This window comes from Anguilla anguilla, chromosome 9 (assembly GCF_013347855.1).
Source record: "Anguilla anguilla isolate fAngAng1 chromosome 9, fAngAng1.pri, whole genome shotgun sequence".
NCBI lineage: Eukaryota > Metazoa > Chordata > Actinopteri > Anguilliformes > Anguillidae > Anguilla > Anguilla anguilla.
In genome coordinates this window covers 28,726,995-28,747,063 of record NC_049209.1, presented here as the reverse complement: position 1 = coordinate 28,747,063, position 20,069 = coordinate 28,726,995, and the positions used below count along the sequence as shown (strand labels likewise).

The 20,069-nt window shown below is 41.8% G+C and overlaps 2 protein-coding genes across 4 annotated transcripts; one reads left to right on the top strand and one right to left on the bottom strand.

Moving 5' to 3' along the window:
- Nucleotides 1–328: 328 nt before the first annotated feature.
- On the bottom strand, nucleotides 329–12,346 carry taf6 (TAF6 RNA polymerase II, TATA box binding protein (TBP)-associated factor). Of its 2 annotated transcripts, XM_035432345.1 has the most exons (15): nucleotides 11,849–12,346; nucleotides 11,076–11,236; nucleotides 10,843–10,929; nucleotides 10,330–10,483; nucleotides 9,990–10,046; nucleotides 9,558–9,677; nucleotides 9,290–9,411; nucleotides 8,872–8,949; nucleotides 8,544–8,645; nucleotides 8,004–8,186; nucleotides 7,790–7,864; nucleotides 7,035–7,160; nucleotides 5,219–5,392; nucleotides 1,912–2,106; nucleotides 817–1,122 (listed from the first exon to the last, which is right to left on the bottom strand). In XM_035432345.1, the coding sequence occupies exons 2-15, from the start codon at nucleotides 11,229–11,231 to the stop codon at nucleotides 817–819; spliced, it is 1,935 nt and encodes a 644-aa protein (XP_035288236.1). In that variant the 5' UTR covers nucleotides 11,232–11,236; nucleotides 11,849–12,346. The 2 variants fall into 2 exon arrangements, with proteins under 2 accessions (XP_035288237.1, XP_035288236.1); XM_035432346.1 differs by lacking the exon at nucleotides 11,849–12,346 and having other exon boundaries at nucleotides 329–1,122; nucleotides 11,076–11,231.
- Nucleotides 12,347–12,803: 457 nt separating this feature from the next.
- On the top strand, nucleotides 12,804–19,989 carry LOC118236126. 2 transcript variants are annotated; one of them, XM_035434209.1, is made up of 12 exons: nucleotides 12,804–13,737; nucleotides 14,281–14,396; nucleotides 14,488–14,591; nucleotides 14,913–15,087; nucleotides 15,396–15,513; nucleotides 15,590–15,675; nucleotides 17,740–17,828; nucleotides 17,954–18,088; nucleotides 18,209–18,328; nucleotides 18,401–18,490; nucleotides 18,598–18,690; nucleotides 19,599–19,989. In XM_035434209.1, the coding sequence occupies exons 1-12, from the start codon at nucleotides 13,318–13,320 to the stop codon at nucleotides 19,922–19,924; spliced, it is 1,872 nt and encodes a 623-aa protein (XP_035290100.1). In that variant the 5' UTR covers nucleotides 12,804–13,317; the 3' UTR covers nucleotides 19,925–19,989. The 2 variants fall into 2 exon arrangements, with proteins under 2 accessions (XP_035290100.1, XP_035290101.1); XM_035434210.1 differs by having other exon boundaries at nucleotides 13,531–13,737; nucleotides 14,330–14,396.
- The last annotated feature ends 80 nt before the right edge of the window (nucleotides 19,990–20,069 follow it).

Below are 20,069 nucleotides of genomic sequence, written 5' to 3'. Positions count from 1 at the left end.
ATTAATCCGTTTGAATGTTTTGGTACGTAATATGCTGTCCCAGCACGAATGCTTAGCATTTTATAAAACGAATACTAAAGCAAGAAAAGAACAGAAGAGCATACGTTATAATTCCAAGACGTTGGCAGGCTATAACCAAAACTAGGCTACTGCGCCGCATAACATACAAGTTTGATTTGAAGTTATTATGAAAATAAATCGGTTTGCAGCTGCAGATTTTTAAACATGGCGGTTGAAACAAAACACTGCAAGTAGTCGACCAATCAGAAATTTTCAGCGCTTGCGCCCCACCCCAAAGGTTCCGGTACTTTTGGAAAGTACTACCCCCCGAGCAGGAACTTTTTTGGGGGTAAAATAAAGCCCCCGGAACTAAATTTAGACCCTAGTTCCTGCAGTCGAAACGCACTGAGTTCCTCAAAAGGTTCCTAGTTCCGGGGTAAAGTTCCTGCGGTGGAAACGCGGCTAAAGATGACAGCGATTTTTGGATAATTTCTGTCTGTATTTCCTGGACCTTCTTTGATATCCAGGAAGTAGTATCCACCGATCACAATGAGCATTTTGTCGGTAGTTATCAATGTACTCTGACTGGTGGAGCTCCTCTCTATTTTTTTTTTATTATTATTTTTTATCAATATGATTATGTCACAATTGTCTTATCCCCATACCATTAACACTGATTCTGGTGTCTGAATAAGGAGATCCACCCACTCCCCTCCTGATGTTCCTCAGCATTTTACAAAAGCCTGCCCCCCATCTCTGTCAGTTTCCGTCAGGCAGTGTGGTGGATGGGGGGCGCAGACCCCTCTCCCTTCATTCTCAATGTGGGGAGTGCGTCCTGGCCCCTGGAGGCCCAGAGAGCTCCAGTTTGACCCCGGACTCCAAAGAAAGAGAGGAAGCGGATGGGATGGGCTGGGCAGGGAGCAGGCCAGAGCTCTTGCTCTCCAGAGAAGACGAGGAGGAGGGAGGGAGGGACACAACAATGTATTTTTGGAGGGTGCGTGACCCAGCCACCCCACCAGCCCCTCCAGACTCCAGTTTGACCTGGGGCTGCAGTGTGGATGCAGAGCTTGGGATAGTGCTGGTCATTGGAGAACTGGAGCGAGAGGAACTAAGAGTGATCACCTGCAGGAACAGAGATCACAGATTCGAGAAAATCAGATTACAGACCACACACAGATTACTTATTAGAACAGATTATGTGACAGACCACACAGAAATGACAGTAAACTACATAACGGACTACACAGAAATTAGCCCAATATGTCGGAAGATCCTTCCTTCCTACACCTGATCTATATAGCATGGACGGGGAAACGAATGTGGTAGAAACCTGACCTAGTAGTCACTTCATAGCAATAAAACGATGAAGGAAAGAAGGAAGGATACTAATTCAGGGCATTCAGATGTAGCCAGGGTGTGTCGGTTTTTGTTTTCACCTTAAACTCAAGAGCCAGTACAGACTCAAGAAAACAGGTCAGGTGAGTACACTCTTTACGCAGCTGCTTTAACTGATAAACTAAGCAGTGAATAATAAGGAAAAACCACCCTGCAGCCCTCCAAGACCAGGGTTGAGGGCCATAATTTAAGGTTATTCTAAGATACCTCTAAAAAAGAGGGATGGTTAATACACTGGATAAAATTAAGCTTTGCTAAAGACAGTAACAATACAATGTGCAAGTAAGTCACTTAAAGTTCAGCTCCAAGCATAGGGAGACTGACACGCATAAATAATACATATACCAGTGTGAGAAAATAGCTATTTTCATCCTTGCATATTCACTTCAGCAGAAGTTTTCCCATAATCCTATTTCAGTGAAAGAACTCCACTGAGTCAAGTTCAATTTGTCAAAAATGGCTACAATAATGGTGGCAATATCCATGGAAACAATAACATTACATTCACATTGGTACCTGCTGAGTGGGGGCCACCCCTGCACTGGTGCCCATGACGATGTACTTGGTTGCCGGAGGTGAGGGCTGGGTTGGGGTCCCAGGGTGGGCGGACGTCATTAGGGTGAGGGAGCTGGGCACTTTGATGATATTGGGCGTGCGAGGTCCCCCAGATATCCCCACAGAACTCTGGGAGACGGTGAGAGTGGGGCGTGGCTGCCAGAGAAATGGTTTGTTACAACTAAGTCTACAAATGCATGAATAGCAGTATATTTGCTGACAATTATTTACCCCTGTGATGATGATTTAGTCTGTTTCACTGACAGTTACTTGTGAGACATTGGTTACAGTGCCCTTCTGAATTACCCTTGGTAAAGATGAGCAAAAAAGCCTGTGAAAAAATGTCTTTGTTTATCAGCAAATCTAACCTTTAATTGAAATTATTCTAAGAAAAAAAGATTTTCTCAAAAACAAATGTGTCTCAATTACTGGCACCCATAGAAATTCTTATGAACAAAATCAAACTGATGTCCATCCCCATTCATATTTTACTTTTTTAAACACACCGGAGTCTTTTGGAAATCTTAATTGTTCATCCATGACTTCCTATTTCACTTGGATGTATAGATATGAAGTGACATGCAAGCTAAACTCTCTTTCACTTTCATCAACATGGGGAAGATCCAGGACTGAAATGAGACAGGTTGTTGACCTTCATAAATCAGGCAATGGTTATAAAATAGCTCTGCTATTATGTCAATAATTAAGGTTCAAGAGGCAAACGTTTCTCCAAGGATCACAGTTGGAAAATTGCAGAAGATGGTTGCACCCTTGGGTCACCAATTCTCCAAAACTATAATTAGATGCCACCTCCATGCCAACAAGCTATTTGGAAGGCTTGCCAGAAGAAAGTCTCTGCTGCCATAAAACCACAAACGTGAGCAAAAATAGAGCTTTTTGGCCACAAACACTAGACGTGGGTTTAGCGTAAAAAGAGGCGTGGTCATGCCCAAAAGAACCTAATCCCCACTGTGAAGTATGGTAGTGGATCTGTGATGTTGTGGGGCTGCTTTACTTCCAAAGGCCCCGGGACCCTTGTTAGAATACATCATGGCATCATTGACTCCATTAAACACCAGGACATTCTAAATTGAAATCTGACTGTCTCTGCCAGGAGGCTAAGGGAGTATTAAAAGTGATTCTTTGCAGAAATGCCGGGAACCAGAGGATGAGGAGGAGGACGAACCGCCACTGGATGGACTCATGCAGGAGGTGGACATCATGGAAGGGGTGGCCTGTACTCCTCTCAAAGAGGAACAGCAAAGTGGCAGTGTTAAGACACTCAAGGAGGACCAGCGAGGGGCCAGCGTAAAAGGCCAATGAAAGTCCAACCACGAAGAAAGAAGTAAAAGAAAATTATTAGCAGGATCCCAAGTGCTAGACAAGGCCATGTGATAGAGACAGAACGTTAGAAAACGGGAAGATTAGATTAGACTAATCTAATGTGTCAGTTAGAAAGTAATGGAGGATTGTATGTTCTATGTAAATGCAGAAGCTGATCCTGATGTAATAAAGGACATGTGTGAGTTGCTTGGAGGAGGGGGTCAAGCAAAGACTTTAAAGGTTGTGAGTATTGAATTCAAGAGGCTTCTTAGGAGTAGGTTTTTGGGGAGATTTTAGGAGAGAGATGTTTGGAGCAGATTCCTGGTCAGTAGCAGTACAACCAATACAGACTTAGATCTTTGAGACTGAAACCTTTTCAATCAACTCCAGCCTTTTTCTCTAAGTAATGAATCTTTAGCTCAATGAGACCACAGGAAGGTGAGAAACAAGGGGGGTGGGGTTATTTCTTTAAATTATGGGATTAATATTGCGTTTATATCTTTAGATTTTTAGTAACATGCTTAGCTAGAGCTTTGACCCCTGGGGAAGGGGCACATATATAGCCTGAAGAAGCAGTAAGCTGCATCTTACCTATCTAGCTGTGAATGTGTGATAGGAGCTGAAATAAACACTATTCATATTTCGAACCAACTTTCAAATGTGCATAGATCTCACAGAAACTCATAAAGGTGTTAGAAATGGAGCCCATTACCAGTGAAGTCCTGACCTCCATACTAGGGTAGACCTACATTTACTATTAGTATTCACTCCTCTACATATAGAGCAGGTGTGGACTGGGTGAGTCGAGGGGAGCGGCCTTTCTAGCATGATTTAAAGAAGAAACCTGCAGCACAAAAGCACTACTCAGAGAAAGCTTAGTTATTGAATTCCTTTTGGGCCAACCTGCGGTCCATTAGTCTTTCTAAAAAGCTGCATGACAGGTTCACTGATAAAAGTTCACTAACCACAGAGTAAAGCTTTTGCAATGGCCATCCCAGTCCCCCCCATTGGAAACCTGTGGGGTGAGCTGAAGAGGACAGCCCACAAGCGAGGGCCAAAGATTCTGAAGGATCTGGAGAGATTTTGAATGGAGGAATGGTCTTGGATCCCTTCTTACGCATTATCCGACCTCATCAAGCCTTATAAGACGAGATTTAGTGCTGTTATCTTAGCAATGGGATGGTGCACAAAGTACTAAATGATGGGATGCCAATAACTGTGATAGGTGTTTCAGGATGAAAATGATTTTGTGTTGGATTTTTTTCCTGTGAACAATGGCAAACACAATAAAGCTGTAATTTTCTCATGTTGCAGAGCATATAAACCATTTGATAAACAAAGTGAATGTTAGGTAGAAGAAAATTAATGATCTTACATTACAATCATGGTATAGATTGTGTGCTGCCAAAATAGTCAAGTAACCTCTGCTCTAGTTTGTGCAAGCCCTTACGGATAAAGGGGGAACTCAGAGTTATTCAAAGTTCAGAGTGATAACCACAATTATGAAAACACCTAGAAAACACCTAGAACAGCCAATTTGAAAACATCTAGAAAAACCAATATCTGTAAGTTAAAAAAAAAACCAATATGGGTTGCAAGGGTCCTTGTGTGAACAAACTTTGTAAATACAATGACTCATCTTTTTCAGACACCCATTGATAACCAATGAAAAACCTTCACAAAAGCAAGGTCCAAGATTTGTTGACTATCTATTGTGTGTTCCCTCATTCATGCTTTGGAATTACTCTAACTTCTTCATGTGAGTGTGTTAGAGTTTTTCTCTGATTAATTAATGATTAAATATTTTTGAATACAAGAAAACGGTCTCTCTTCCTTCATGTTAAAGTGAGATTTCCACTACAGTTATCCAGCATTTTTTTTGCTCACATTAATTGAGGGTGCCAATAATTCTGGAGGTCACAGTAGAAGTATAATTGACAGTTACCTGGGTGATGGTGAGGGTTGTTCTGTTGACCTGCTGGGCCTGCACCGCAGCCTGGGCTCGGGCCTTCACGACGTGGGAGCACAGCATTGTGCCAAGGTAGCCGTATTCAGCCTGGTACTGGTCCGCGATGTCTGGCGGTGTGCGTGTCTTAGCGAGCACAGTGGCGCAGTGTTTCTGTGCAGCCATGGGAAGGTCACCACAACACATAACAGAAAAAGTACTTCAGGAAACAGATAAAAAACATTTGTCCATTGTGGTCGTATGTTCCGACACATTAATTGCCAATTTACTAAGACTGGTTCTAATGATACAATCAAAGAAGCTGAACTCCCTCATTTGCGATATTTCAGCAGGAGACACCCGTTAAAAATCTTCATGAAACAAATGGCTACGATAAACCTGCTGACATTAGCGAGGCAGCCACATGAGAAAAAACTTAAACATTATGAGCAGGAAATAGTGGTAATGGTTAACTAGGCAAAGTGTTATAATGCCGTACTACAGCACAGAAATGCAACACCAATGTAGAGGTGAGACATTTGGAGTGACATCACAAACAAATGAATTAATTAGGCACAGCAAAAGGAACAGTAGATCATAAGAAAAGATGGCAATCGTATAAGGCAGTGTGAAAAACATTTCCTACAATGTAATGAAATAAAAAAAACACAGACAGTGGTCCAACTGAGGAAAGAATATGGACACCATCAGAACAACAGAACAACACCCCCAGCAAATGTATCAAGTTGTGGGGGTGGAAGGAATAGATGCTTGAATTTGTGATGGAAGAAGGCCGTTGAGCATCTGAAGGTAAAACTGTTACAGAATGTGGATTGTGAAATTCTGTAACTGCGGCCTACTTTGAAAAGATTTGGACAAAGCCATTCAAAATTTAAAAGTAACTTCACCACAGCAGGCAGGAAATTTGGGTCTCTGGGTGTGAGATTCAAGTTCCTTATTTACATCCTCCAGTAGTGAGGTGCACCTTATATCACTTCACAGTTTGCTGTTCAGTTAAAAGAAAGAGTGTAACTAAAGACCGTCTTGGATGAAAGACCCGCTCCTGTCTTATATACTGTTTTCCCTTAGTCCTCTGTGTCTCTTCCTTACTGATGACTGCTCCTACATTTGAGAGAGAGCTTAATATACCTTTTATAGAATGAGAGCAAGGCTACATCAGAGCTCAGCCAGCAAATTACTGCTTTCAAGAATTCTTAAAATCTCCAGGAGCTGCAATTAAGGCCTGCTTTAATAAATTAGACAGAATACTTCATTGGCCTGATTCAGAAATTATCCACCTTGTTTTAGTGTGTTCACCCCAGGTATAAATATGCTGAAACAAATATGTAGCAAAAGGAAGGATTAAATTTATCTTCGCAAAACACATCCTAATAAGGACGACCAATTGCAACCATTAGTAAATCTGATGTACATATTTCAACCTTGTTGCCACCGCTTTTGCATTTCAAATGCAGTCACAATCCTTTAGTAAATTCCTTGCTTTTGGATGTATGGGTTTTTTGAGCATACCTTATATTTCACTACAGATCACCCTTGACACAATTTATCATTCTACCGTACTTGTCAGTAAAATATAAATATCAATATTACATTGATATTTTTATGAGGCTAGCGAGACAGCAAAACAGTAATTGAAAGAAAGAGGATTGATGTGATATTATACCATAGGCCATTCACATTTTTATGCCGGTTTTCATGTGTAACTAAAACAAATGCACTGACTACCTTTCAGCTTCCCAAATCTTGCCCCACCCCTCACCGCAGCTTCGCACTCATAAGGCTCAATCACTCTCACCAAAAGCAGGTTCTGCACATGCTCAGCTCCGATCTTCTCAATGTTGGACATGACTGGCCCTTCAGTCGCCGCCTTGATACGAGCGCCCTCTGCTGTCAACCGAGGGAGGATCAGTGTCTTAACCACCTGGAGAAAACAAAAGGGAGAGGGCCAGTTATACATTTTTCTTATAAATTTGGTATCCAACATGGGGCAGAACATGTCCAATTTGGAATGGAAAGTCAAACCGCAGCCATGTTCATGCCGAGTGTAGACATCCACCATTTTCCTCACACATGGTGTTGTCAGCTGCTTCTTTTCACACCACAGACTATCGCTAAGCTTGCATAGAGTAGAGCTGAAGGAAGACCTTTCAGACGCAGCTATGACATCCAGTCCACAGGTTCCCAAATTACCAGCGGGGGTAAATAGAGTGATAAAACGCGATCCTCTAACCAACTGAACCCTGGGCAACACTAACCACTATGTTTTCTGATAATACTTTTTACATATATGTAAAAATAAGAAAAACTAAACTGAGAGTACAACCTGCTCTTTGTGTAAGGAGCTGATTGCGCAAGAAATTAATCAAATAACATAAGAACCAACTATACACGTTTTTTTAATATAGCAGCAACAACATTTCACTCCTAAATTTTCAGGTAAGTTTCTTACTTTTACGTACATATACCTTGGTGCACAAGGGTTTTTTTGTTCTGCGTGAGGAAAACAATAAAAAACCTGTGAGAGAGGTACCCAAGAACTCCCAAACTCACATCCGGCCCAAGCTCTGACAGTCCAGCAATGCAGCCATATCGTGTCGTCCACTGTGTCTTCTCATCCAACAAACTCTGAGAGTGACAGAGACAGAAGGCAGCTGAAGAGGCTAAAGGGTGGTGATCAGATACACTGAGAATGGGAGGGGAGGTCCAGACAGGACACACACTCACACACACACACAGACACACACACACACACACACACACACACCTTAGTGAAGGTTTTGGTGATGCGGGACTGCATGTTGTTGGTGGTGGTGCTGAAGGTCTTGCAGCTCTGGGCCATGAGCCGGGCGGCGAAGTCACGCAGTGCCCAGTGGTTATCTACATCCGGCCTCAGACACAGCTGCTTACTCACAATGCAGGACACCACTGCTGGGATCAGTTCATGGAGCTGGAGCAGGGGAAGAGAGAAGAGAGAACAGGTTTACAAAGGTCCACAGAAAAGCAGGAGGAATTCCTACAAAGACTGTAGTGAAAGCAAGTGGTTAGGAATCTGGGCTTGTATCTATGAGACTGCAGGTTTGATTCCAAGATCACTGACACTGTCACTGTATCTTTGAACTACTTAACCTACATTACAGCAGGAAACATCCAGCTGTATAAGGGTCTACCAAATGTCAATATGTAAATGTACAACTTCTTAAATCACTGTCCACACATTTTTAAATCACTGTTCATGCATATGAATAAACACATGGGCCTGCCTCAGCCCCAGCCTTCTACACCAGGGCAAACAAAGAAAACTCACATATTTCTCCAAGTACAATGTAGGGTTGTCCATAAGAGCCTTGGCCATTCTCATCAGGTAGATTAAGAGAGCCAGGTTATTCTGCACCACGTTCACGCGCACCTGAAAGAGGAAGCGAGCGTGCAAGAGCAGCATAAAATTAAGCTCTGAACTGACCTGTCCATAAAATGCCACAAGTAATTATACAGAAAACACTCTACACTGCTTTCCATGGTGCACTGTGTCGTTTAAAAATCAGCAAACAACATCTGGAAATACCAATAAAGTCTTTGCATATTAACTTTGCGGACATGAGGTTAGGTATACAGACACAAGTACACAGTCTTACCCCTTCAGAGATGAAAGTGGTGAATCTAGGGAGCATCTGGTACAGCCCAGGATCCGTAGCTATACTCTGAAGAGCCTCCTAAGCAGAAAAACAGGGTATTTGATATACTGACATCACCTTTTTTACCCCCACACACTCTGAGTGACCCTCACAGAACACGCAACTGCTGCAGCAGTATAGGGATTATTCTGATTCACACATTTAATCTGATTCACCCCCAAGGATGGTGGTATTTGAAATAAGCCTACATGAAATATTCATTTGTTTGTATGCATTTCATATACACTGCAGATCGCTTGCTTCTTCATTGCATGGTTTATACATCTGAGTCACCTGTGAAACAAACTATACCTTTCATTGTCATTTACAGACACATTTTGCCAGAGTCTCTCTCTCTCATATCCACACACAGACTCACCGCTCTCTTGGCTTCGCAGGAGCCCACGCAAGCCTCAGTGATCTCCTTATAGTACAGCTGCTGCTCCACGGACAGCTCGTGCGTCCCGCGCGGCTTCATCCTCATCAAACTCTTCTCCTTTCCTGAGGCAGAGAGGAAGGAGGAGTGTGAGGTAATAGAGAAAGCAAGGAAAGAGGAAGCAAATTCTACCGTGTTCTTTTCTTCACTCTTACACGGGTGATGAAATGTACACCGTGATACGTGCCACATTTAATGTTCACTTGCTCACCTTTGCCCTCAGCAGCAGCTGAACCCTGACCTTTGCCCTGTATGGTGCCCTCCTCCTCTTGTCCAGGTTTCACCACTTTAAGGGGCTCAGTGGCCTCTGCTTTCTGCATTTCTTTTGGAGCTGCATGAGAAGGAAGAGAGGATGAAGAGGAGATGACAGATGGTTGAGGAAAAAACAAAGGCAAAGGGGAACACAATATGAGAGTTTGAGAACATGAAGAGATAAAGAGAAACAAACAGACTGGAAGACAAGGATAACCATAGGGACCGAGAAGGATGGACAGACAGACAGAAAGACAGGCAAAATCAGACAGACAGATAAGGACATACAGAAAAGACAGACATGAAGACAAATTGAAGATAAATACTGATACAGAAACAGAGACAGAAGGATTTGGACGAATTAATAATACGGATAAGAGAATGGTCTCACCCGGAGGCGGGTTCTCTGGTATGGCAGGCTGGACACCTTCAATACTTAACCAATGCGCTACAAGACAACAGGTGTAAAACAAAAAAAAATCAACAAAATCTGAAAGCAAGAGCTCAAATAGTCCCCAGACAAATGCAAACTAACTACAACTATTGCTAATACTACAGTTTCTAGCCTCGGCATTACTATGATCCATAACAGTGCAACTGTTTATAACATAATTCTAAAATAAGGCAAATATGTAGCTCTTCTTCAACAACATCAGTATCTTCATCAGCATGACAACCACCAATACTTCCACCAATTCTGTCATAAATACCAGCAGCAATATGAGACATACCCTTGAGTGAGACGTCCAGGGGCACTCGCGGAAGAGGTGTGTTGATGATGTCACTCAGGTCTACTTCCTTCTCTTCGTAGAAGTGCAGTTCTCGGCCACCTCCACTGGCAAAGCGGAACGGGATAAACTCTTGCGACTGGAACCCATACAGGGGCTTTGGAAGGCAAAACACAACATTGACTGTCACTGATCTGCCAAAAAACACATATACTGTATATACCAACACAGCAACGGTTAGATATGAAGCAAATGGTTTGAATATGAGGCAACTTATCTTTTTATTAAAAAGCACTGGTGGATAAAAATGACAGGCATCAAACAACCGTGTATCATACTTGGAGCTAAAACAATTTTTAAAATGGCCTTACGCAGAAAAAATGTTTCCCTTCTACATTGTGTGGCTGTACAATCTGTCAAGACTGCCTTACAGTTCTATTCCAAAGTCCAGGCATCCATAATTATATGTGCTGCTTTAAATGAGTCTGTAGGAATCTACTATCTATCTCTACGCACCTCCACATTCTTCAGTTTAAGGGCATGATCGATGTCACTGGTGGTCAGTTTGCGTCTCTTCCCGTGGTGCATGAACTTAAAAGCATCCTGGATAACACAAACACACACATACACAATTCACAGAGCTAACTGATATACATGTTCACACCTTGACATAGCGTATGGCATCCACTCATGAATGGTGTGTTCGGCAGCTTGTGTTACCAAACAGTGTTACCAACCAGCTTTGTTACCTGAAATATCTCTTTGATGCGGTAACTGACTTCCTCGCTCAAGGCCGCACAGCTCTCCTCCTGTAATTGCCCAACTCCAACGGACTCACCAATGGCCTTCATTGACTCCGTTGGCAGTACCACAGTGCACTGCTTCTGTCTCCGATCCTCTGCCATGGCAGCTGGTGGTGATGGTGGGGGAAGACAGAATCACAAATTGAAGATGGAAAATAATTAAAACGGACTAACATCTCAAATACTATATCTGGCACAAAAATCAACACTACAGCTCCTGCATACGAATGTGTCAGAGGTATTGGAAGATGTAGAAATTATTTCGCGATCAAACACTGGAGTGTGAAACTGTAAATAAACACTGATTTTATCATCATATACATATTTGCGCTCATCAAATCTTCCACCACATCTTCTGATGAGTTATAGAGGAATACATCACGTGTGCCTGCAAACATTGGGGGGGGGGGGGTATTTTCCTTGCATACACCTATCAGCACAGCTATCTAACAGCGAATGTCTTAAAATAACGCTACAAATGCCATTGACTGATGTGACGTTACATTGCTTCACAGTTAAGACTAATGTTCGATTAGCCATCAAACGTCATGATATCTCCAGATTCTTTTTCCGAGCAGCTGCACAAAATTAAGCTGCTAGGCTATTGCTTTCATATTAACATAGCTGGCTGTTTCACTTACAATTAGGAGCAAAAGCCAATAACCTACTTTAGCTACCGTTACGTAGCTAGCTAATTTCATAGGAAAGAATGGTCTTACCTTCGTTTAGCTAATTGTTGAAATCTAGTTAACGTTAGTTGTCAAGTTAACGTTAGCTAGTGAAACACGCACAGCAGTCCTGTGCTTTAGAAAATCAACTAACGTTCACAAGATACCGATGAAAATCATTGCCGATTTGTAGTGTAGCGTTACTTATCTAGCTTGTTATACATTTATGTTATGGAGGAACATAGGATAAGCTAGCTAGCTACGGTATGTTTGATTCTTGGATAGTATTGTCTAGACTAGAGCATCCCAGCTCCTTCCAATTTTTCTTAAAATCCGCCTTAACATTTTTCATGTGGTGGGTCCTTAAACGTCACATTTCATGTCCTGTTATTGAGCGCGAAATGAAATTACTTTTTAATTACGTAAAACACAGATAATAGCAAACGTATTTTGATCGAAAAAACAGAAAAACCTGTTCACATGATAATAGTAGAATCCTGTACTTAAACTAAACCTTTTTGTGCACCTTCAAGGACGAGGTGGATGTTCTCACGTATTTCCGCAAAACGAGGTCTTTTTCATTGATCTAATTGGCCAGAATAGGCCAATGCAATGGATTCATTGTAAAGAAGGCGGATCTTGACTAAATATACCTTAAATATTTTTTATTATTAGACGTTTCAGCCTGAAAAATGAGTCAAACATAACTAAAATTAAAATTGGTGTAGTTTCGCCTAATTATTGGTTATATATTTCTAAGATATTTTGTCAAACATTTCTCAAATAAGCCAGTTTCTCTAATAATAAAAGGCAAAAAGGCGGTGTAAGTCACTCTGGATAAGAGTGTCTGCTAAATGGCAGTAATGCAATGTAATGCAGGTAATGTAATGCATTGCCGGGGAAGAATTTAAAACTTGCGCTGTTACTGCAGGCAGACAGGAGGCGCCGGTGAACAGGGGCCTTCTGAAATCCCATTCCGGACGCACCTGGCCGACTAGCTGGCACAATCTGTACCTGCGACTGCGTTATGAGGATTTGATTCTACATCATCTAGATCATGAGGCAACGCTGCACTGAAAAGTTATGTTTTTTGTTATGGATGTCATCCGAGAGTCATAACGTTAATTTAATAACAGAGTCAAATGAATGGATGCGAAACAGCCTCATACACCCCAAACGAACACATTCAAAACAACAAAATATAGGCTATGTACGCACATATTGTATGCACACATGTGGCTGATCTTGCTCACTGTATGCCTAATTGATTCATTTTTGACAGAATGGCTGCAATGGACTTCATGGGCCTACTTGCTAACATGAAACGGAAGTGTAATCAAAGACATCAATCAGTACGCAAATTCACATCTGGTGTTTCATTAGCTAATAAGAGGTTTTATCAAAGGCATTAATTTCACTACAAGAATGCTTGGTTTTCTGTGAACAGTGACGTATTTCCCAAAACCCAGTTGTAGTTTTAGCTAGACATTTCTTTTTTTTACGGACCACTGTAAGGATTCATGGGTCTGGTGAAGAAAGCACCATGGTTAACTGCATGTCTGTTCCTCACTTTTTTATTTCTGGAAAGGTGCCATGCTTTACCACCATATAGCCCTGGCGGTGGCTTTCAACAGGAGCCTGAAGTTGTGAAGCCTCCGCCGGTCGAACGCCCTCCAGTCCCGCCAAAGACCCTTCGCAAAGGCCAAGATCCCATTGGAGACGGGAAAGTATATTCCCAAACAAAATCTATCACAATACGATGTCTCGACGCCTGGTTGGAGATAGTCATAAACGCCGATCTGTATAACACCGGGGTACTAATCGATGGAGATGACCTGCGACTTGGAGAAGAGACTACGCCTGCATGCAGGGCAAAGCCGTCTGCAGCCGCCGAGTACAGCATTGTCGCGGCACTGAGCGACTGTGGAACCAGACATCTGGTATTTTGCATCCCTCCCTTTACATTGTTAATTAGCGTTTTTAGCAAAATAACGACCGCGGAACCTGAAATATCTGGTTAAATTGCACCGTAGGTAGGCTACAGGTCTTGGATTCGGTGCAGACGAACTGTTACTGAATCAGGATGTTCGTACACACAAAACCCTTCTCACGGTGTCTGTCTCAGTATCAGGCTTATTGGGAAAATAAGTTGCTAGCCGTGATTCTTATACAATTAACATTGGCCACGCTCGGAAGTTGAAAATCCAGGTTCAGAAAGTCCTCCAGTATTTTGTTCAAATCGCCTGGATTTGCTAATTAGCACAATTCTTCAGCCAGGAGGTGGATCTAATTGGTGAAATCAGCTGGCTGAGTTCATGGGTCCAAGAAATTCACGAGGACTTTCACTTTCTGACCCCTGGACTTTCCACCTCAGGCCAAGCTTTACGACAGGGATATCAAACTGAAAAAAGATGCCTCTGCTTTACGGCCTGTAAAATGCAGGAAGATTTGAATTTCTAAGTGCTGACCTGTGTCGTTCCTAGATCGCAAATGACTCCTTAATCTACACAAACCTACTGATATATTCCCCAGTGCCCTCCACAGATGGCATAATTCGAATGGAAGGTGCTTTCATTCCAATTGAGTGCCACTACAGAAGGTGAGTTGGCATTTGTGCATTGTGACATGTTTAAGGAATTTCCTCAAAGTCTTTACAGTCTTTACTGTAAATTCATCCTTTTGCTATTCAGGAGGTATGGTCTGAGCAGTGGTATCCTGAAGCCAACTTGGATTCCTTTTACATCTACTCAGTCTGCTGGGGATGCCTTGGATTTTTCCTTGAGGCTGATGAATAGTCAGTGAAATCTGTTTCCTTTGTTGCTCTAATTGCTATTATGGGCAGCATTAAACTGCTGTTCTATGGTTCACTTTAATTTGGCTCACTACATTCACTCCAACCTATAAAGTTTTGCAAGTCTTAGATGGATTGACTCCTGCTTGGTGGATGTGTCAGGGTCTGTAGTGTAACCAGACGCAGCAAGTGACTTGGTAAGAATTGTTCAATTGTAACAGCACTCCGTGATTGGATGTACCATTTGGGTTGATAATAGTTTATAATAAAATGGTACTTTTCTTAACATGAACACAGTCCTGCTTTTATCTGAAATCTGTTTAGGTGACTGGCTGTCTGAGAAGACCTCTGATGTTTACTTCTTGGGAGATATCATTTATATTGAAGCCTCAGTCACCTTGGCCTACCACATGCCGCTCCGGATGTTTGTCGACAGCTGTGTGGCCACAGTGTTCCCTGACAAGAACTCTGTGCCCAGATACTCCTTCATTGAGAATGGGTGAGGAAAAACCTCTTGGAGGATTGTTACCTTCTCTTTCAATACGGATGCTGACCATTGTGACTTTCTCCCTCTGAGGTATGATTTCTTATTTTTCCCTCCCCCCCCAGTCCTTAGATGTCTCAATCAGAGGCAGATGACTTTGGGTATGCCCAAACACATCAAGAGCTTTCACACTTTTGCAGCTAAAAACAGTAGAAAATGTTCAGGAATACAGCCAAATTATTGGACTTGGAAATGTGTGCATTCAGACAAAAACAGTATTCCCTGATTAGGCAGGAATAATCTAACTCCTGTTCCTAATCCAGGTGCCTGACAGATGCCAGGCAGACTGGCTCAAGTTCTCACTTCCTGCCCCGAGCCCAGGATGACAAACTTCACATTTACCTGGAGGCCTTCAGATTCCGCCAGGAGACCAGGAGTGCAGTAAGACCCCGACTTTGCAAATTGTTTGCATTCCTACAGTGGCTACCAATGCCTGACTCCCTCTCTTGTTCCTCAGCTTTACATCGCCTGTCACTTGAAGGCTGTGCCTGTCATGCACAATGCAGACTCCAAGAATAGGGCCTGTTCCTTCATCAATGGAAGGTGGGTTTGCTGGGCTCTGGCTATTCTAGATCCCCATATTCCAAGTGCTTTGTGGACTGGTCACTTGGACAGTGGGTCACATCTTCTAAGAAATTGTGAATTTGTTCTGAATGTATTCATTTTCAGTACCAAAATACAGATGTCAAAGTATTGATTGGAATGGGCATATTTACACCTGAAGAGCAATTTCCTATGTAATCAACAGTAAACATTGCTTTAGTGTTCCTTTTTACTGACAAAGATGATTACTAGACCAAATAAACAGTGGTTCTCAAACTCGGTCCTGGAGGCCCGTGTATGCTGGTTTTCATTACAACCACAATTGCTATCCCAGAATTTTTAGCAAACTGTTAATTTTTCTTAATTTGCTGCGTTTCATGCTTTTAGATGGATTATTTACTCTCTGAAACCACATTATGGCAGAAATAGCTACCCATGCCATAAAGAATAAAATTTCCATGTTCATATTGTGGTATTGCAAACAATTACATAACAGCTATTTTTTTAAATAAAATGAAAGATGTTAATTGATAGGTTCCTAATTTGGTTGTTGAACTCATGTGTAATTTCTTTTAAATTTTCCTAATCTTATTAGCACAGTGCAGGTTTGACTCGTGATTATTTGCTTTGTCTTTGAATTCTTCCATTGTCTACCAGATGGTTTTCTTTAGTGGTCAGGTGTCCACTTTAACCAATTAGAAGCCTATTGATTCATCTCAGTCTTTCATTTTTATAACTATGTTAACCTGTTTAACATCGTGCAGGTTGTAGCAGTTTGTAGGTTTGTGTTGTAATTGTTTACAATATAGCTCAGTATACCACAGTATTAACATGGGAACTTTATTCTTCATGGCATGCATAGCTATTTCTGGCATAGTGCGGTTTAATGGAGTCTGCAAATTACCCTTTTGGAAACCTGCCTTGAGATTGAAAAAACAATGCAGAATGCTCATTTTTGGTGGCATTGTCAGCAAACTTGAACCAGGATTTGTCCAGTGTTGTGGCTGTGGTCCCATTGTGTTTTAACCCAGTGGTAACCAACCCTGTTCCTGGAGATCTACCACCTTAACAAAGCACACCTCATTCAACAGTCGTGTGTGCCAAATTAGGGTTGAAATAAAAACCTACATGATGGTAGTACTATTTGAGTACCCCTGCTTTAAAACATTAGAAAATGAGTAAAATAAGTGGAAAAAAGAAGTTGTGGAATTGTAAAACACAAATGGAAGGAACTGGGATACAGTACAAAGGGAAACCAGAAGGAGACTTTGAAATTTGAAATCTACCAAATCAGATTTAGCCATATGGATGGTCTTGTGACTAGAATGCTGCAGGTTCAAATCTGGAGTCATTGCGCTGTTATGCCCTTGAGCAAGGATCATAATCTGAATAGGCCCTTTGCAGGACTTGGTCACGTGTTTGAATACCACATGGTAATGCAATGCTAACTGGCGAGCTATTCAGTACCTTACGTGACTAGTTTATAAGGAGGCCAAGTGTGTCTTTCTAATGTAGTGATGGACAACGAGGGCCGTATCCATTTCTGGTTTTCATGCCAACTTCAGGTATTAATTACTTAAATGGTGCTAAAAGGATTCACCCTCTTATTTCAGACTGACTTTTTTGTCTAGTGGTGGTCTTGGTTTTTGTGCCTCTGTGGATTGGTTGCAAAATGCAAAATAAGTTGACTTGGTGTGTGCTGTACCAGGAGGGTTGCCTGCGGTTGTACCTGGACTTTATCTCGCAGTCCATCCATGTCACATTCCTTTCTCTCAATCGGTGTAGCCTGTTACATCAACTAATTGCTTTTATAAGTGTCACATTGATCCCTAATTGTATTAGTCAAGTGATCGTAACAATCCACTGCCTACATTGATCCCATGGGGATTTGTATTTAATGTACTGCAAGTTGAAAATTTTGGGTCACACCCCCTAAACTGGCATCCCTAGTTGTAACGAACTTGCAGTAGGACCCCAGGACTAAGCTGGAAAAGCTCTGTTCTGTAATTAATGTTGACATTGTGACATTGTACACATTTCTTTTACAAATTCTGTTCCTTTCAGTTGGAGGTCTGTGGATGGGAACGACTGGATATGTGACAACTGTGAGACACCTAACATCTGGGAACAACCAATTCAGTCTGGTCACCATGGTAAACTTGGAATGTATGGTTACAAGGGCTATCGCAACAAACCTATAGAAGATGGGGGCTCCTTTGCAAATTCCAAAAAGTATCTCTGATGCTTAAGCTTGCAAATGTGTGAAATGTGTTCTCAGAATTGGAAAAAGAGTTATTGCTGCAACCCTTGAAGGTATTTCCAAGTGAGCATGGTGGCATGGCCCCTCGACTCAAACAGACTGAGAGCAGACCTTTAGAGGCCAAAGCCTTGTGGGCCAGTGATGACGATGAAGGTATAACTGGCTTGGGGTAAACCTACTTGCAGATCTCATTATAGTGTAGTGAAATCAGTTCTCTGAATTGATCATGGAGACTACTGTGGATTCTGCCCCCCCCCCCAAATACATGCACAGAAGCACAGGAAGGCCAAACAATGACCCCTGCATCAGAAGAGGGTATCAATCCTGTGGACTACCCAGGTGAACACAATGGTAGCTGGCCTGTGGAGTTCAGTGAAATGGATGCTAAGAAAGGTATTGGTTGTTGGGCACCCAATGTACATTTATGTCTATCTAGCTTTGCGATTAACTGAACTCTTACCTCAGAACTAGAAATGGAGACCACCCCTGGCCCCAGGGCGCCCCCAGCCAAACAGGAAAGTGATCCTGTGGACCCTGTATACAAAGAGGATGGTAGTAAGTATATAGACTACACTGCCTTCTAGAAGAGTGGTACTTTGGCACTATAGCAAATTCTAAAACATTTGGGATTTTAATCTTTATGGAAACTGACGTGTTTTTAGGCCACTTGGAGGACCCTTTGGCCAAAGAGGAAGCTGGTGCCTTCATAGATGAGGACGAAGGTAGTGGGATCATGGTATATGAGGGCAGGAAAGGTATGATTGACACTTTCAATCTGATAAATGTATGCAGAAACTGAAAGCTATTTGACTTCAACGCAGTTGTACGTTTTCATTTTTTAAGTGTTTGCAGCGTTCTGATTTGGATCATTTCTAGTCTTTGTGATATGTAGGGTCCTCTTATCAACTGCATAATATTGGTATGAAATTTTGATATTCTCACTTGAATACACACAAGTAATGTTTACCAGTTGGTGCAAATGCTATTTTTAATGTCCCGAAATGTCACATACTTTTAGGAATGGCAGTATGATTTTGTGTAGTTCAGCATAGTATAATTGTTAGGAAAATGAGCTTGTAATTCAAATGTGCTTGTGAGTTTGACTCCTACCCTGGGTGCTTACACAGCCCACTAGGGAAAGATACTTAAACTGAAATACTTGGATCAAAATAACCAGCTGTATATAAATGGATTGCGTGTTTTTTAAAGTAATGCAAATGAAACAATTGCATTGAAATGTATAAATGGATACTGTAACAAAGGAGCCCATTTTCAGGAATCATGGCTGTTAAACTATTCCAGCATGTATTGTTGCATTGAGCAGGCACAGAAACACATTACAATACATATTTCAAATTGCAATAATACAATATCAAATTGTAGAGAATCTATTAATGTTGCCTTAATACCGTAAACAATTTTCCAAAAGGCCCAACATATTTATGCAGTTAACGGGACACTTAAGCTTCCACCCTGAGGGAACGGTTTGTGTCACTGGAGTGCTTGTATATTTGCAAACATTTCCATTGAACTTTGAGAGTTCATTGAAGACAATTTAGGCAAACCTGTAAATCTGCTGTAATATGTTCTTATCCCATATTTAATGAGAATTGCATACTTCTCAATCTGAATTTCTGGCAATGAATCTTTTTTTTTTTTTCAGATGGGAATAATGAGACCACACTGAGCCCTGTGGCCCAGGACAGTGGCAATCCTGAGATTTTCTCAGATGAAGAACCTGTTGGATCTGCAGTTCTTCCGAGCAAGGATGCAAATGCTACAGTTGTTCCTAGCTATGAAGAAAGCAACACCACAGTCCCTACTAGCGAGGATAAATTCAGCCCTGCTGTCCTTACAAGAGAAGAGGATGCCCACCCAGTAGACCCACCAGATCAGCAGACAATGAGCACAGAACTTCCATTGAGCTGGGAGGAGGAATTCAGGTCTATGTCCCTTTCAGATGACAAGGATACCAGCTTGATTCAATGAATGTACTTCTAGATGATAAAATGTGAATAGTTGCTAACAATAAAATGCTTAATGTGCTGCTTTGACTTCATTGTGCCTTAATGTTATGATTTATGATGACTATACTGTAATGTTGAGATTAGACTGGGTAGAGTTTATGGGCCAC